The 17,955-nt window shown below is 53.2% G+C and overlaps 1 protein-coding gene across 1 annotated transcript in view; it reads right to left on the bottom strand.

Moving 5' to 3' along the window:
* Nucleotides 1–1,170: 1,170 nt before the first annotated feature.
* myo1d (myosin 1D) overlaps nucleotides 1,171–17,955 on the bottom strand; it is a 36,444-nt gene continuing 19,659 nt past the window's right edge. Inside the window, exons 10-15 of the mRNA XM_060037454.1 lie at nucleotides 17,221–17,291; nucleotides 15,845–15,919; nucleotides 15,165–15,297; nucleotides 13,921–14,087; nucleotides 11,968–12,175; nucleotides 1,171–1,418 (exon numbers count right to left, since the gene is read on the bottom strand). Of these exons, the coding sequence (XP_059893437.1) occupies nucleotides 1,275–1,418; nucleotides 11,968–12,175; nucleotides 13,921–14,087; nucleotides 15,165–15,297; nucleotides 15,845–15,919; nucleotides 17,221–17,291 (798 nt within the window). The 3' untranslated portion in view covers nucleotides 1,171–1,274. The remainder of the gene's footprint in view (nucleotides 1,419–11,967; nucleotides 12,176–13,920; nucleotides 14,088–15,164; nucleotides 15,298–15,844; nucleotides 15,920–17,220; nucleotides 17,292–17,955) is intronic.

Below are 17,955 nucleotides of genomic sequence, written 5' to 3'. Positions count from 1 at the left end.
AGAGTAAGACAGTGCGAGAGAGAGGGCGTGAGAGCGCGCGAGAGAGGTGGGCGAGAGAGAGAGGGCGAGAGAGAGAGAGAGAGAGAGAGAGAGAGAGAGAGAGAGAAAATTGTTGGCAGAGCGAGACTCGGCTGAAGGGCTCAGTCAAAGCACCGCTCAGCAGTCTGAGAGTCTCGGTGCTAAACTTTGAGGGCTTTAAGGGCTTTGATCAAACCAAGTTACTCCACTGCAGCCAGTACAAGGTGGGTCTAAACCCTGAAACACTATCAATGGCTATCTTCGTGTGTCAGTGTGTCTGTATGCACGTGTATAAGTCTGTCTGAGTGAGTGAGTGAGTGAGCAGGCCTGTGTGACGAAGAGAAGGAGATGGGGTTACTCTCTCACACACTACTATTCTCTCTCACATACCCAACTGTATACTCTCTCACACACTACTATTCTCTCTCACATACTCAACTATATACTCTCTCACACACTACTATTCTCTCTCACATACTCAACTATATACTCTCTCACACACTACTATTCTCTGTTATATATTGCTATACTCTCTCACAAACATGACTACACACTCTCATACATAAATGTAAAAGAAGTTATTATAGTGTGTGTGTATGAGTATAGTGGTGTATATGCAAGATTATAATGGTGTGTGTAAGACCAAGTATGAATTATGTCCCAGGCGGGCCCCTCATGTGCGTGTGTGTGTGTGTGTGTGTGTGTGTGGTGTGCGTGCCCGCAGGTGTGTGTGTGTGTGTGTGTATGCCGCGTGTGCGTGCCTGTATGTTATACGTGTGTGTGTGTGCGTGCGTACGTGTCTCTGTATGTGTGAGTGTGTGTGCTTACGTGTGTGTGTGTGTGTGTGTTTTTTTGTGTGTGTGCTTACGTGTGTGTGTGTGTGCGCGGTGTGCGTTGCCTGTATGTATACGTGTGTGTGTGTGCAGTGCGTGAGTGCATACGTGTCTGTGTGTGTGTGTGTGTGCGCTTACGTGTCTCTGTATGTGTTGTGTGTGCGCTTACGTGTCTCTGTATGTGGTGTGTGTGTGCGCTTATGGTGTGTGTGTGTGTGTGTGTGCGCTTACGTGTGTGCGTGTGCGTGTCTTTGTGTCTGTGTGTCTGTGTGTCTGTGTGTGTGTGTGTGTGTGTGTGTGTGTGTGTGTGTGTGTGTGTGTGTGTGTGTGTGTGTACCTGCTGTGGATGTTCTTCAGCAGCTCCTCGAAGCGGCGCAGCACCTTTGGGGGGGCGGGCCACTTGACGCTGCGGGCCGTGGTCCTTCATGGTGCGCACGTTCCGGAAGCGCCGGTTGACCTCGCGCACGTACGACTTGACCTTGTTAGCGGCGGTACGCCCGCAGGATCACCAGCCCCGCCCGCATCCGCCGGCACGCGTCCGGCCAGGGGCCAGGTCCCCCGCCACACCTGGGGAGGAGGAGAGGAGGAGGAGGAGGAGGAGGAGGAGGAGGAGGGAGGAGGAGGAGGAGGAGGGAGGGTCAGGGGGGAGGAGGAGGAGGAGGAGGAGGGAGGGTCAGGGGGGAGGAGGAGGAGGAGGAGGAGGAGGAGGAAGGGTCAGGGGGGAGGAGGAGGAGGAGGGAGGGTAAGGGGGGAGAGGAGGAGGAGGAGGAGGAGGAGGCGGAGGAGGAGGAGGAGGGAGGGGGAGGAGGAGAAAGGGGAGGAGGAGGGGGTGGCGGAGGAGGAGGAGGGAGGGTCAGGGGGGAGGAGGAGGAGGCGGAGGAGGGAGGGTAAGGGGGGAGGAGGAGGAGGAGGGGGGAGGAGGGGGGGGGAGGAGGGAGGGTCAGGGGGAGGAGGGAGGGTCAGGGGGGAGGAGGAGGAGGAGGAGGAGGAGGAGGAGGGAGGGTCAGGGGGAGGAGGAGGAGGCGGAGGAGGAGGAGGAGGAGGAGGAGGAGGAGGGAGGGTCAGGGGGGAGGAGGAGGAGGAGGAGGAGGAGGGTCAGGGGGGAGGAGGAGGAGGAGGTAGGGGGAGGGTCAGATTAACTTGCCTGGTCCAAGTTGAGGGCTAAAAGTTAAATAGGAAAAATTATTCAGAATACAACTACACAGAAATACACATCCTAAGAGAACGTGTTCTAAGTCTATGAGGGGGTGAGAGAACGTGTTCTAGGTCTATGAGGGGGTGAGGAGAAGGTGTTCTAGGTGTATGAGGGGGTGAGAGAAGGTGTTCTAGGTGTATGAGGGGGGTGAGAGAACGTGTTCTCGGCCCTCAGTATGAATGTGTTCATGGGTTCACCCAGTGGCCGCGGGCCTTGGACACAGGGGCAGCAGGGAGGGTGATGCATCGTCAGGGTTTGTGACGCAGAGAGAACCTTCATGAGGGCCGTAAAACAGGCCGGCCCCCTCGGGTCGCCCAGTGGCCCTCAGACCCTCTGAACCCTGAATAATAGATATCTGGGAGGCCCCCGGGAGCCATGACGGTCCAGCTCCTCCAGACGTATGAAACAGTTACCATCGCTCCTTCTGTCCCTGAACCCTCCTACTGTCCCTGAACACACACACACACAGACCCACACACAGACCCACACACACACACACACACACACACACACACACACACACACACACACACACACACAGACCCACACACAGACCCACACACACACACACACAGACCCACACACACACACACACACACCACACACACACACACACACACACACACACACACACACACACACACACACACACACACACACACACACACACACACACACACACACAAATGCATAAACTGGCACACACAGACACACACTAACACACGCAAATGCATAAACCCACCCACCCACCCACCCACCCACCCCCACACACACACACACACACACACACACACACACACACACACACACCGGTGTTTGCAAAGTCACTCAACAGACAGCTTCATCCGTATGCTAGAAATACAGGCCGGGCATAAAAGGAAGGTGATATGGCCCATCACCCCCGGCCCCCCCCACTCCATCACCCCCGGCCCCCCACTCCAACACCCCTTGAATTGTGGGTAATGCACCATAATCACGGCCTCATGCATATTTCATATTTTTATCTTCCAAGTGGGCGGTGCCGGCCGCCGTAGAAAGAGAGAAGAATGTCGGAGCATTAGCATTAGACTGCAGTCGAGGGTAGCCCGGGACCAATCAGCTCGCAGATCAGGAGAGGGGGGGCGTGTCTCAGAACCCATTACGACCGATTCCTCCACGCCTCTTACCCATGATGAAGTGGGGGGCCGTTTATTGGTCATGCTTCTCTGCTCGGTCAAACACTCATTATTATGCATAATAGAACAGGACGGGCATGTTGTGGTCGACTCCCCTTGGGAAAGCTTCTGGGTTCGATGCCCAACGTCTGCAGTCTGTCAGCAAGACGCTCTTAACCTCTACCTGCTCCGTAATGACCTGAATCCAACAGTAAACAAACTGTAAAAACTAGTCTGTGTGTGTGTGTGTGTGTGTGTGTGTGTGTGTGTGTGTGTGTGTGTGTGTGTGTGTGTGTGTGCAGCCCCACTGTCACGAAACGGGTGGAAGTAGGCGAAGGTGGGGTTCTACTGACCTGACCTGACCCTAAAATGGCCGCCATCCCCCAGGACACCGTCTCCCCCCCCCCCGCCCGTCCCCCCCCCCGCCCGTCCACAAAGCACACTCTCCCCGTCTGGAAGAGAGTATTCCTGGCCTCTTTGGTTTCTGACATCGCTGCCTGGCGTTTATGTAACGGCCCCGTAATCCGGGGATTAGCTCGGCTATTCCGAGCACCCTCCGAGTCACTGGAAGGCTGCGCCACGCAGACCGACTTCACGGCCCGCTGGCCTGTTTATCAACCGCTGGAGAAGCCGCTCAGTGAAGCACAGCAGCCATTCACTCTAAGAGCACAGAAGCGCGTAGGAGCGACGTAATTCCATCACCAATGTGGTTCAGGTGATCTGTGAATTATGTAGGAAAGCCTCGGCGATCATACATGCATGCATTTCACAGCCTGAAATAGCTTCTGCCATTGTCCCGCTCGCCCTCTAGCCAGGGGCATCGCTGGTTCTGTCGCTACTGATAGACTGAACTCCCCCTTCCCTGGACGACTCGTTCCTAATGCGGGAGGAGGGGGAGGAGGGATGAGGAGGACGAAGGGGAGCCCATTCAGACAGAGCTATATGCACACCTTCATCGCTCCCTACCAGCTACAGGTCGTGCGTCGCACCGCACGCAACCGCGTACAAACGCACGTACGCACGTAGTTAATTCATACGTAATGAATGGCCTAACATGTAATTAGGAATTAGTCCTTTTGGAGCCATGATGAGGGGCTTCTAAGTGACTCAGGATTGGATTAGAGCTGTCGGCCCCGTGCTGATGATGACGTTTAAAGAGGCTTAATGGAGGAGATCTCCATCTTTGTTGTCAGGTATTAATAACACCGATCCGAGAGGCAAAGTTTATGAAATAATGATATTTTCGTTGCACACTTACACACCATTCAACACCAAAGCTTACGGATATATATTACATGTTGTTTCAGACTGAACTGCTATCAAACGGACAGGTTGTCGGCATAGTAACAGGCCTTTTAAATCCTCACTTTAAACGACAGCCACCCGAGAAATATTTTTCATGTAATTATTAAAGCAACATTCATACACACACCCTGCCTGTCCTGCCTGTTCTGTGGAACCGCCCAATCAGGGGAGCCGCTTGATTATGCGCGGAGCCACACGCGAGATCAAGCGCTTTGTTTATCTACGTTACAAATCATCAATTAGCATGCAAATGACTAGCCTGAGCTGCGGGGGGAAAAAGGGGGAGAAAGAGAGGAAATGCAGGGGGAGAGGAGCAGACGGCCATTAATAATCAGATAAGTGCAACATCCCGTCGGCCCTCCCTCATTATCACGGGTGACAGGTGGGAAGTGGGGGAGGAGGGGGAGGAGGGGGAGGATTGTTAATGGGACACCCATGCATTCGTCTTTACGCCCACACGCCAACATGTGGGCGACATGCCTACGTCTGGAGTCTGGGCCGCACACGCCACGCCACGCACGCGCACGTACACACACACACATACACCGCACACCCACACATAAGCCAAGCACACCCACACACACACACACACACACACACACACACACCCGCACACACAGATGCATGCAACACACACATACATGCTTGCAAAAGCACACACAAACACACACCCACACACATCACACATACACACACACACGCACACACACACACACACACACGCACACACACACACACACACATGCAAACACACACAGCTTATGCACACGCACACAGTTGATGGTGAGGTTAAAACGAGGGAGGAGGAGGAGGAGGGGAGGAGGAAAGGAGGGAAGGAGGGAAGGAGGGGGAGCTGCAGGATAAATCTGACCAATAGCGGGGCCCCAGGGCGGGCTGCAGCACCTCCCTCCCGGGCTAATAAAGGCCCCTGACGACCCTTCCAGAGACTCCCTCCCTGCCCGGGATTTACGGCCTCATCAAAGCCAGATTGCAGATCGCTGGCCTCCCCTTCAGTAGAGTGGGGGCGGATTACCACGGCTTCATTAGCCAGGCATGGCCCTGAAATGCCAAAGCCCCGAGGGCAGGTCGATGGGGAGGAGGTGCCGGGGCCGGGGTACCGGTACGGGACCCCACAGGTGCCTGACTGCCAGCGGGCTGTCTTCCTTTACCCGGAGGGGCTGCCTGCTCTGTTGGGAGTCACTAGAACCCACAACTACCAGAACCCTCTAGAACCCACTAGAACCTTCCAGAACCTACCAGAACCCTCTAGAACCTTCCAGAACCCTCTCGAACCACCAGAACCCACTAGAACCACCAGAACCTTCCAGAACCTACCAGAACCCTCTAGAACCTTCCAGAACCCTCTCGAACCACCAGAACCCACTAGAACCACCAGAACCTTCCAGAACCACCAGAACCCTCTAGAACCAACAGAACCAAGTAAAGCCTTCCAGAACCTACAATAACCACCAGAACCCTCCAAAACCCTCTAGAACCACCAGAACCCTCTAGAACCTTCCAGAACTACCAGAACCCTCCAGAACCCTCTAGAACCACCCATAACAACTAGAACCCTCCAGAACCCTCTAGAACCCTCTTCTGCAGTCAGACTTTGTCCTCACTTCATAAACAAAGAGGCTGAAATCAAACAAAGGCTCCTGATTCACCAGACAGGAATAGAAAGAAGATTTGTGATTATCCCCACAGACATAAAGACAGACAGACAGCTGAGCCTGCCTGGTCCTGAACACTGAATACTGACTGCAAGGGAGGAGGAGAGGGAGGAGAGGGAGGAGGAGGAGGGGAGGGAGGGGAACAGGAGGGTGATGGTGTGGGTGAGTGGCTCTGGTTTCAAACAACAACACTCTCAATGTGCCTGGCCTGAGTCACAACAACAAGGGGGATAGAGTGTGTGTGTGTGTGTGTGTGTGTGTGTGTGTGTGTGTGTGTGTGTGTGTGTGTGTGTGTGTGTGTGGGGGGGGGGGGGTATTCTGACCGCAAGCGCTTGTTCACGGGAGCCGGGAGAGAGGGAGGTCGGAGGTCGTACAGCGTGGATCGATACGGCCGCGGAACATCTGATACCAGCATGGTAATGCAGAATGGAGACTAGTGCTGACACACTGACGGGATGGCTCTCTCTCAAACTGACACACACACACACCAACGACACACACACACACACACACACACACACACACACACAGCGTCCGCGAGCAGGTCATTAATTCACATCTTCTTTTATCTGGGTACTGATGGCGCTGATTTAAGAAAGTAATTGTGTTTAGGCGGCCCCGCTAAACGAAGTGCCCGTAATTCAAAGGGACAATACCGGGGACGGGATTGAACAGTCGGAGGTGGACCATCCGTCAGGGAGCTGGGATGGAAGGAGAGGTGGGGGGACTGGGAACGCTGGATGCTGGTCAGCAGTTTCGGTGGTGAAAGCTGTAGGAGCCCTGGGGCCTATAGACGTCACGGAGTGGAGAGGTGAACGTGAATCAAACAGGGACCAGGACTCATGGGAACGCGAACTAGCGCCCGCAATGGTTATTTGGTTTGATGGTCCGACCGATCACTGATCTACTGCATGCATCGTTCTGTCCGTCCGTGATTCTGTGCAGGGAGTTTATTTTACAAAGAGAGGATACTAGACGTGTCAGGAGAGGAGAGAGGACATCAGAATGAGGCCATTATGCACACCTGAGGTCATTTCAAACAGCTTCTTTTTATACTTGGAAAGCAATTTCACTCATCGTTTACTTCCGTCCCCCAAATGAAATGCCAACCAAAGCAGGATGAATACCGTTTGAGGTGAAAGGATCCAGTTTGTCTCTTATTGTCTGATGATGAAGGCGGGTTCAACCAATGTGAGGTGGAACTCTGAAAGCATGCACGCTGCTATTGGCTCACCTGAAAAACAGGAACAACCTCGTGGCTTTATGTTTGCCATTCACAGGAGCTCCATTCGTCAGAGTTTCACCATGAACATTCGTTGTTTCGTTTTTTGGATTTCTAAAATATATCGTAGGTTGAGAGTGACAATCATCAAGTTCAACGCACACACCTACACCTGCAGGGATTCAGAAGCTGGGCAGAACAGAACCAGACTTTGAAGTTTCGTACGGGAGCTCATAAATCACAGATTAGTTCTGGGCAGTTAGGCAGACTGCAGCCTAGCCTAGCGCAACAAGCTCCGTGCTAATAACACTCGGGCCAAGAACAGCCACTTTAGGATTACTCACTTAATAAAATGACTCTCCTAGACACCATACAATGCATCAGGTACAATTGAGCTAAAAGGGTGACGCAGAAAGTAAACAAATAGGTGAATAGATAAATAGATAAAACCATCCTTCGGCATCGTGTTTCACAAACCGTTTGGCTGAAGCTAAAGTATATCGCACGGCGTCTAGCTAGCTAAAGGGCCCCCAGTGCGCTGGGGCTTTGAGGGGAGATTAGGGGTCCTGACCGACAGAGGGGCTTTTCTCCCGGCACACTCGCGCTGACAGACACTGATGTGCACGGATGGGCCCCCCACTCATGAAATATTCATTTTGGCCCTGAAGGGGGAGGGGAGGTGTGCGGGTGAATAATTGATGCCATATCTATATTGGTGTATGTATTGGAATAGAAACAGCAATAGGCTTCGGTTTGTGTTCCTGCACCGTCGATTTGTGGGATCTTCTTTTTGTTATGCATTAATGAGCTAAATGAAGTGATGAATTGCATGTGTTGCGTCATGTGACAAGTTCTGATGATGGGGGGGGGGGGGGGGGAAGGTGGAAGCTCACTCAATCCAGAAAAAAGGAGAGAGGAGGGAGGAGAGAAGACAGAGGCGGGAGGAAGGAGAGAGGAGGGAGGGAGGAGAGTCAGGAGAAAGGAGGAGAGAGGAAAGAGGAGAGGAGAGAGGAGAGAGGAGGGAGGAGAGAAGACAGAGGCAGGAGGAAGGAGAGAGGAGGGAGGGAGGAGAGAGGCAGGAGAAAGGAGGAGAGAGGAAAGAGGAGAGGAGAGAGGAGGGAGGAGAGAAGACAGGCGGGAGGAAGGAGAGAGGAGGGAGGGAGGAGAGAGGAGAGAGGCAGGAGAAAGGAGGAGAGAGGAAAGAGGAGAGGAGAGAGGAGGGAGGAGAGAAGAGGGAGGAAGGAGGAGATAGGAAAGAGGAGAGGAGAGAGGAGGGAGAAAGGAGGGAGGAGGGCGAGTCCTCAGGGAGAAGCACGCAGAGCACAGCGGAACGAGGGAGCGGAAGGGAGGCTAGGAAGGAGCGAGAGGAAGGAAGGACCAACGGGAAAGGCTGCATGAAATTGAACTGTGAAGGACTCGCTCACTTCCTTCCCCCTTCTCTCTCTCAATCTGTCTCTGCCTCTTTCTATCTGCACCCCCCCCGCCCCCCTCTCTCCCTCCCCTTCATAAAAGCAAGACAATCTTCCTGCACTTTTGGGGGGGGGTTCATCACAAAGGAGGGATGGTGGAGCTGGAGGTACAGAGAGTTCCTTCTTCCTCCCCCCACCAGCGGGGGATGGAGGGGGCAGACAGGCTGTAGTGACTGGACTGCCCACCAGGAGACTGAGAGCAGGACCGGACCCCAGGACCCCAGGACAGGGGGCTGAGCAGCAGGGGGCCAGGGGGGAGACTGGACTGTAAGGAGGGGAGGGAGGGAGGGAGGGAGGGGGTGAGGGAGGGGGTGACTGGACTGTAGGGAGGAGAGAGAGGGAGGGAGGGGGTGACTGGACTGTAGGGAGGAGAGGGAGGGAGGGAGGGAGGGAGGGGGTGACTGGACTGTAGGGAGGGAGGGAGGGAGTGACTGGACTGTAGGGATGGGAGGGAGGGAGGGAGGAAGGGCGGGAGGGAGGGAGGGAGGGAGGGATGAGTGGACAGCAGCGAGGGAGGGAGGGAGGGAGGGTGACTGGGCTGTAGGGAGGGAGGGAGGGAGGGAGGGTGTGCCAGCCACTGATAAGGGGATTGCTTGGCACAGGCAGGGGATCACAAGCTGGGATGTGTGTTGCGCTGGGTGCATGTGTGTGCATGTGTGCATGTGTGCATGTGTGTGTGAGGGACAAATACAGGAGTCAATGCTCTTGGTGTGTCATTTTCAACAATTGTCTGTGTGTGTGTGAGTTTGCGCGTGCGTGTGTGTGTGTATGTGTGTGTGTGTGTGTGTGTGTGTGTGTTTGTTAGTGCGTGTGTGTGTGTGTGTGTGTGTGTGTGTGTGCAGCGCTAATCCCTGTTGACCTTGACGGAGGTCAAGATTAAGTGATGCTGTGCAGACGCCTCCGTTGTCCCGCTCTGTGATGTTTGTTTGTGAAGGAGAAGCAGATCATTCCCTCGAGGGTGTGTGTGAGTGTGTTTGTTCACGTGTGTGTGCGTGTGTGTTTGTTTATTGTGTTTGCTCATGTGTGTGCGTGCGTTTGTGTGAGCGAGTTTGTGTGTGTGCGCGTCCATGTGTGCGTGTGTGTGCACGTGTAGGTGTGCGTGCGTGTGTTCGTTAACGTGTGTGTGCGTGCGTGCGTTAATGTGTGTGTGTGTGTGTGTGTGCGTTCATGCGTGTGTGTGCGGTCATGTTTGTGTATGGGGTGCGTTTGGTTATCAAAGCTAAGGGCGTGTCCCCAGAGATACAGGCAGTAGATAGGATTCTCCTGAGGGGTTTAGAGAACAGCCCCCCCTCTCTGCTGCTGATGGGGGGGGTTAAGGGTCACCCAGGTCCCCTGAGGGCCGTTCAGACGGGTCGCCCCTTCATGTCTGAGAGCTGCAGACTCAGACCCCCTCCCTGAGGAGTCATGGGCTTTGCGTTCCTGGATTGATTGGCTCGTAAGTGTTTGTGTAAGTGTTATAATTACAGGTTGTGGGAGATGCAGAAAGTGTCGGAATTTGTTCTGTGACGATGAACTGCCGCGATGGAGGACGAGGGCACACGCACACACGCACAAACACACACGTATGCACACACACACTCGCACATGAACACGCCACACACACGCATGCACACACACACACACACACACACAGGCATGCAAACGTACATACACAGACACACAAATACACACACACGCGCGCAAGCACACACGCACGCACACACACACATGTACACATGCACACACACAGCATATTTAATTTGGGTCCACACAAGGGCTTCCTGATAAACAGGTTGACAGATTTATGCCGTGTCTTCGTGTGTTTTCCATTCATCAGAGTCCTGCCGTGTGTCACACAACACAGGCCCTGGGAGAGATTAAATACCTCCATTTTCACTCCAATATCCATACCTTACATAACGAGTCTACAGTCCTGGTTCCTGTACTGTTCGTGGATCTCCCCTGCATTCATCAGGTTATTACAATGGGTTCATTACATCCACACTGTTGGTGTGTGTTTCACGGTACGGCCGTTGGTCATTACATGCATATTTACATTTGTGACACATACCCTATTGTGAGAAATCATGTCGTCGTCTGTGTTTAAAATTTGAAAGATGGGCACACACGCACAGACACACATACACGCACACACGCACACTCAAACTCACACTCCCCACTACCACGTCTACAGTATTAATAGGGGTTTAAGCATCTCGCGCTGACTCTGTCGTACAGATTGGTTCTTGATGTGCCAGGAGGGAACTTTAGTACTTCATAAGTATGGAGGAAAAAAAGGAAGGAAATAAAATCCATAATTTCCCTCCAAAAGTCCTTTTCTCCTTTAAAGTGTTTCACCTCCTGAAGGCGATGGAGTCTGAGGTGCACCAGGGAATTAGAAGAAGATGAGAGAAAAAAAAAACTTCTGAGCTCAGAATAATTTGTAGCCCTCCATAACTAGAGGAGGGGAGCTGTGATGAAATGTGTGTTAGTGTAGTGTTAGTTTATAAGTGCTACACTTGTAAAATATAATATTATATAGAATAATTATAATATAATATATACACTATTGCCAAAAGTTTGGGGTCACTTTGAAATTTCTTATTTTTTGAAGAAAAGCACTGTTTTTTTCAATGTTCAACATTGAACTAATCAGAAATACAGTGAGTCTAGACATTGTTAATGTGGCTAATGGCTATTCTAGCCGGAAATGGCAGATTTTTAATGGAAGATCTACATAGTTTCACAGAGGCCCATTTCCTGCCACCATCACTCCTGTGTTCTAACGGTACATTGTTTAGCTGACTGTGTCTAAAGGCTAATCGATGATTAGAAAACCCTTGTCCAATTATGTTAATGCAGCGGGAAACTGTTGAATTAGAGTGTGAGTTTTCATGGAAAGCATGAAATTGTCAGAGTGACCCCTCACTATTGAACAGCATTGTATATAATAACAAGTGTAGTTAGTTAAGTGCAGTTAAAGTGTCTTATGACTGTAGTTATATTCAGCTGGCCTTAACGAAGGCCTGATTCATTGATGCTGACTTCATATATACTTGATACTCGATCCTCTCCAAACCGTTCCCCCTCATCTCCGCCCGCGCTGCGGGGGGCCTCACCTTCTGCAGGAAGAGCACGATCCTCTGAAGCATGTCGGCGCGCTGGGCCTCCAGGCTGAACAGGGTCCGGGGGGTCCGCACAAACACCTTGGTCTTGCCGTAGGCCACGTCGTGGTCGAAGCCGCAGCCCTGCAGCAGGCGCTTCACCGCCTCCGTGTCCGAGGGCAGGTCGTGGTTGGGCCAGGTGAACTCCGAGATCATCTTGTACCTGAGGAGCCACAGAGAGGAGGTTCATGCTTGTAGGCCTGCTGGTCCTCCTCTGCCTTTAACTCCTCCTCTGCTGGGAGCTAGCAGAGTAGTTGACCCAGGTGTAGAGCCTTTGCCTTGCACATTGGGCAGGGCAGGAGTGTTAACTGGCAGCCCTGCATGTTCTGTGGCGTGGGAGGGGACCGGGTGAATCCCTTTTCTATTGGGATGGACTCGGTAAAATAACATCACGCACTAAGATGAAACAGGTGACAAGAGGCTTCACGAGTTCCGTCAACAGTATGTGGAATCAGCAGTGACGTCATCACAGTCCCGTCGGACACTCGGCCCTGAGCGGGAGAGACCCCCACGGTGACAGGCACCCGCTTGACATTTTGAACCCCTTCTTCAGAGAGCGTTCTGTCCCCCCAATCTGACCGAATGCATCCCCGTCAATCCAGAGCCCTGCCTCCTCCTGGTCCATTCGTATCCGACTCCTCACTCCTCCCTAATCCGTCTGAGCTTCAAAAATCCACCGGAAAAGAGTTTGGACCCAGCCAAAATATTTATCCTTCCTGCCAACAAACTGTGGATGGATCACCCAACGTGCAGACAGTGAGGGTTAGGATCCACAACGTTCATCATCTGGGCCCCCCTAGCTACTGCCGGTCCCACTGCCTGAGATCGCGAAAATAACAACAGCATTATTTTTTCTTGGTCCGATATAAAATGCACTGCCAGCCCCAACCAATAGCACTTCATAGGGGTGTAGGGGGTACGCCTCAAGGACACATGTACCTGGGAACGGAGGCCCAGAACACTACCCCCTCTCCCCCCTAGGAGGACACACACTTCTGACACAGCACTGATCTACTGCAGCGTGGGGAGCGGGTCTGCGGAGAGCCGAGTGCTCTGGGATGAGACTCTAGGCTGGATCTGAACCGGCTCCACTGCCCTGCAGGCCGGTCATTCTGTTTAAAGTGCCTGTTTGAATCGTTGGGTGTTCTCGCACTCAGACGAACGGATCCAGAGAGAGCCGCTCATTGAGCCGTGGGCGAGCCGCCGGCGTTCGCTCCGGGCAGAAATCCTAAGAGCTACGGAGAATTTCTATTCATTTAGGAACAAAAGCAGTCAAAACATAAGTGGCAAAAAAAAAGAAAAAGACAGAGAAATGCACTTTAAAAGTTTGGAGAAGTGTGCCAAGCTCGTCAATGTTCAGACAGTTCGGAAGACAACATCGAGCTCAACTGAAGAGCTATAACTGATAACTGAAGTTGGCTTCAGAGGTTTGGTTCTTCCGGCGATCAACGAACCATGGTTGAGGACACAACCAAAAACTTTTCACATAGGCATTAAAACCATGCACATCATCAACCGTTTTATTGATCCGGATTGATTGAACGATGGACCTCTTCTCTGTTTTGGCACCGCAGTGGTAGAACAAGCTCTCAGCCGATGTCAGGACGGCAGAGTCGCTTGCAAGCTTCCGCAGAAGACTTAAGGCTCACTTGTTCACAGTTCAATGGGTTAACCTAGTGATGGTTAGTGGTTGGCACTTAGTTCTATGCACATCCGTGCTGTACCGACAGCGATAAATTGTGGTTTCTTCTCTTCTAGAAAGATGTACTTATTATAAGTCGCTTTGGATATAAGCGTCTGCTAAACGTCCTCAATGTAAAAGAACCGGCAAGGGGAGGGGGGCGGGGCTTATCTCTGCCGGTAGCGGAGGCGGGGCTTACCTCTGTAGGAAGCGGAGGCGGGGCTTACCTCTGTAGGAAGCGGGGGTAGGTCTGGCGGTAGGCGAAGCCGGCGCGCCGCACGCGGACGTTCTCCAGCAGGCCCAGGTACTCCACCTGGTGGCGGCAGCGCTCCTGCTCGAACAGCAGCGGGGACTTGACGTCGTTGGGCTTAATGCAGCGCACGTAGTAGGGCTCCTGCAGACAGCAGGGGGAGCACAGGGTCAGCACCAGGGGGCAGCAGAGAGACACCACCAGGGGGCAGCAGAGACACACCACCAGGGGGCAGAAGAGAGACACCACCAGGGGGCAGCAGAGACACACCACCAGGGGGCAGAAGAGAGACACCACCAGGGGGCAGAAGAGAGACACCACCAGGGGGCAGCAGAGACACACCACCAGGGGGCGGTAGAGAGACACCACCAGGGGGCGGTAGAGAGACACCAGGGGAGGTAGAGAGACACCAGGACCAGTCCACCAACACTCAAACCATTGGACCAGTCCACCAACACTCAAACCATTGAACCAGTCCACCAACACTCAAACCATTGGACCAGTCCACCAACACTCAAACCATTGGACCAGTCCACCAACACTCAAACCATTGGACCAGTCCACCAACACTCAAACCATTGGACCAGTCCACCAACACTCAAACCATTGGACCAGTCCACCAACACTCAAACCATTGGACCAGTCCACCAACACTCAAACCATTGGACCAGTCCACCAACACTCAAACCATTGGACCAGTCCACCAACACTCAAACCATTGGACCAGTCCACCAACACTCAAACCATTGGACCAGTCCACCAACACTCAAACCATTGGACCAGTCCACCAACATTCAAACCATTGGACCAGTCCACCAACACTCAAACCATTGGACCAGTCCACCAACACTCAAACCATTGGACCAGTCCACCAACACTCAAACCATTGGACCAGTCCACCAACACTCAAACCATTGGACCAGTCCACCAACACTCTAACCATTGGACCAGTCCACCAACACTCTAACCATTGGACCAGTCCACCAACACTCAAACCATTGGACCAGTCCACCAACACTCAAACCATTGGACCAGTCCATCAACACTCAAACCATTGGACCAGTCCACCAACACTCAAACCATTGGACCAGTCCACCAACACTCAAACCATTGGACCAGTCCACCAACACTCAGACCATTGGACCAGTCCACCAACACTCAGACCATTGGACCAGTCCATCAACACTCAGACCACTGGGGCCTGTAGGGTTCCCGCCTCACCTTGCATGCCAGGTTCTCCACCAATGAGATCATGGAGTTCTTGAAGAGGGTGGCGGCGGTGAGGGGGCGCTTGGTGACCTCGGTGATACGCAGCTTCCCCTCCGGCCACATGGCCTTGAACACCGGGTTGGAGCTGGAGAGGAGGAGAGGGGGGGGAGGAGAGGGGGGGGAGGAGAGGGGGGGGGGAGAGGAGGAGGAGGAGGAGGAGAGGGGGGGAAGGAGGAGGAGGAGGAACCAGAGAGAGAGGAAGAGGAGGAACCAGAGAGAGAGGAAGAGGGGAGGAGGAGGAGGAGAGAGCGGAGGAGGAGGAGAGAGGGAGAAGGAGGAGGAACCAGAAAGAGAGGAAGAGGAGAGCGGAGGAGGAGGGAGAGGAGGTAGGTGAGAAGGAGGAGGAGGTGGGGGAGGAGGAGGAGAAAAGAGAGAGGGGAGGAGGAGAAGAGAGAGAGGAAGAGGAGAGGGGAGGAAGAGGAGGAGGGAGCAGAGATCAGATGAACCAGACTCCTCTGCTGCTGTGTTTTCACACAGTGTTCCTGAGTCTACTTTCTCATCAAAGCAGCCAGGGTGTGTGTGTGTGTGTGTGTGTGTGTGTGTGTGTGTGTGTGTGTGTGTGTGTGTGTGTGTGTGTGTGTGTGTGTGTGTGTGTGTGTGTGTGTGTGTGTGTGTGTGTAACAGACACACACCTGTTATACAGCAGCCTCTTGAAATCCTGGAAGAGAGTGTCTTTGTTCTTATCGATGAAGCCAACCACGGAGTACCTGGTAGGAGAACACACACACACACACACACACACACACACACACACACACACACACACACACACACACACACACACACACACACACACACACACACACACACACACACACACACACACACACACACACACACACGCACACACACACGTCTTTGTTTTCCATCATTGTTCATTTCTCTGTTGTTGTTGTAGTAGTGAGTTTTTACCCTAGTAGTGGAGGGCTACAGCCTCACAGACAGACAGACAGACAGACCAGACAGACCAGACAGACCAGACAGACCAGACAGACCAGACCAGACCAGACAGACAGACAGACAGACAGACAGACAGACAGACAGACAGACAGACAGACAGACAGAAGAAAAGACAGACAGGCAGACAGACAGACAGAAGAACAGACAGACAGACAATGAGTCAGACCGAAGAACAGAGAGAAAGGCAGACAGGCAGACACACAGACAGACAGGCTGTAGGAGAGCAGGTTGTGGGCTGTGGGCTGTGTGCTACCCCCCCGCACCACCCTCCTCGGGCCCTGGTTCACCTCAGCCTCCCGTTGCCCCCCCCCCCCCCCCCCCCCCCCTCTGCAGGGAGGGGCCCTAACCAGCCGGTTCAGTCCTCTAAGCGCTCCTCCAGGTCCCCTGGGACCGAGAATTAGTAACGTCTCAGGCTGCCTGGACATCATTAAGCAGTCACTCTCTCTGCGTGTGTGTGTGTATGTGTGTGTGTCTGTGTGTCTGTGTGTGTGTGTGCAACTCTTTTTTGCAAAGATAAGTTTATGAGATAAAAAAAATCCTATGAACATTTCTGCCTTGTGTGTTATCGTGGACAGAGGTCCCAGCTGGTCCACCACTACGTAGTCATCCAGCCCTGCCATCAAAGGGGCTGAACTCATAACGCCAGGTCCTCACTGAGCAGGTAGGGGTCAGGCAACGTGCTCAGGGACACATTCAGACCGTGGACAACGGGGATCGAACACAGAACCTTTACGCTGGAATCAAACAAGGTACGACGAGACACCTTAGCCTACACCGCCCCTTCACGTCCCTGGCTAAGACCAGCCATTAACCAGACAGGCAGACACACAGACAGACAGGTAGAAGAACAGACATACAGGTAGACAGATGGACAGACAGCTTAAACATGGACCATTCTGCCACGTCGAGGTTCCTCGATGCCAAACCAGTTGACTTGGAGCCTCCCGGTGGCCGATGGCGGTACTGCAGCCAGACCGGTGACATAATGTCAGGGATGAGGAGGAGAGTGGAACAGGGAACGATGGGAACAGCAGCGTTGACTACTTACACCACGTTCCCTGCATAGTGCTTGACGCGGAAGTCTCGGTCGAACTCCAAACTCTTGTCCGTGGGCGAGAGCTGCAAGAGAGAGAGAGAGAGAGAGAGAGGGGGGGGGGGGATTAAAGAGAGACTGTGAGAACGAGATCAAACATTAATGTCCATTCAACAAGAGCCTGAGGGAGTGGTGGTATCGTTAGGCTCAGATTAAACCCAGAAACATCCGACCCCGTGCTCACCCAGTGACCGACGTGCTAACGATGCTCGCTGACGGGGGACACTGAAGACGAAATGGTTGTCAAACACGTCAGCAGAAATGTCTGTCTTGCTTAAACGTACCAGCTAACACAAAAGGTGTGCCTTGCGTTTTCTTTGTCTCAAACACCATATGTTTGGTTTGGGAGTTGGGGTTGGGTGGTGTCTGGGTTGGGTGGTGTCTGGGTTGGGTGGTGTCTGGGTTGGGTGGTGTCTGGGTTGGGTGGTGTCTGGGTTGGGTGGCGTCTGGGTTGGGTGGTGAACGTGTTGGGTGGTGTCTGGGTTGGTTGGTGTCTGGGTTGGGTGGTGTCTGGGTTGGGTGGTGTCTGGGTTGGGTGGTGTCTGGGTTGGGTGGTGTCTGGGTTGGGTGGTGTCTGGGTTGGGTGGTGTCTGGGTTGGGTGGGTGGCGTCTGGGTTGGTTGGTTGGGTGGCGTCTGGGTTGGGTGGTGAACGTGTTGGGTGGTGTCTGGGTTGGGTGGTGTCTGGGTTG

This window comes from Gadus macrocephalus, chromosome 18 (genome assembly GCF_031168955.1).
Source record: "Gadus macrocephalus chromosome 18, ASM3116895v1".
Taxonomy (NCBI): Eukaryota; Metazoa; Chordata; class Actinopteri; order Gadiformes; family Gadidae; genus Gadus; species Gadus macrocephalus.
Note: the sequence above shows the minus strand (reverse complement) of the source record. Positions and strands in the feature narration are given on the sequence as shown.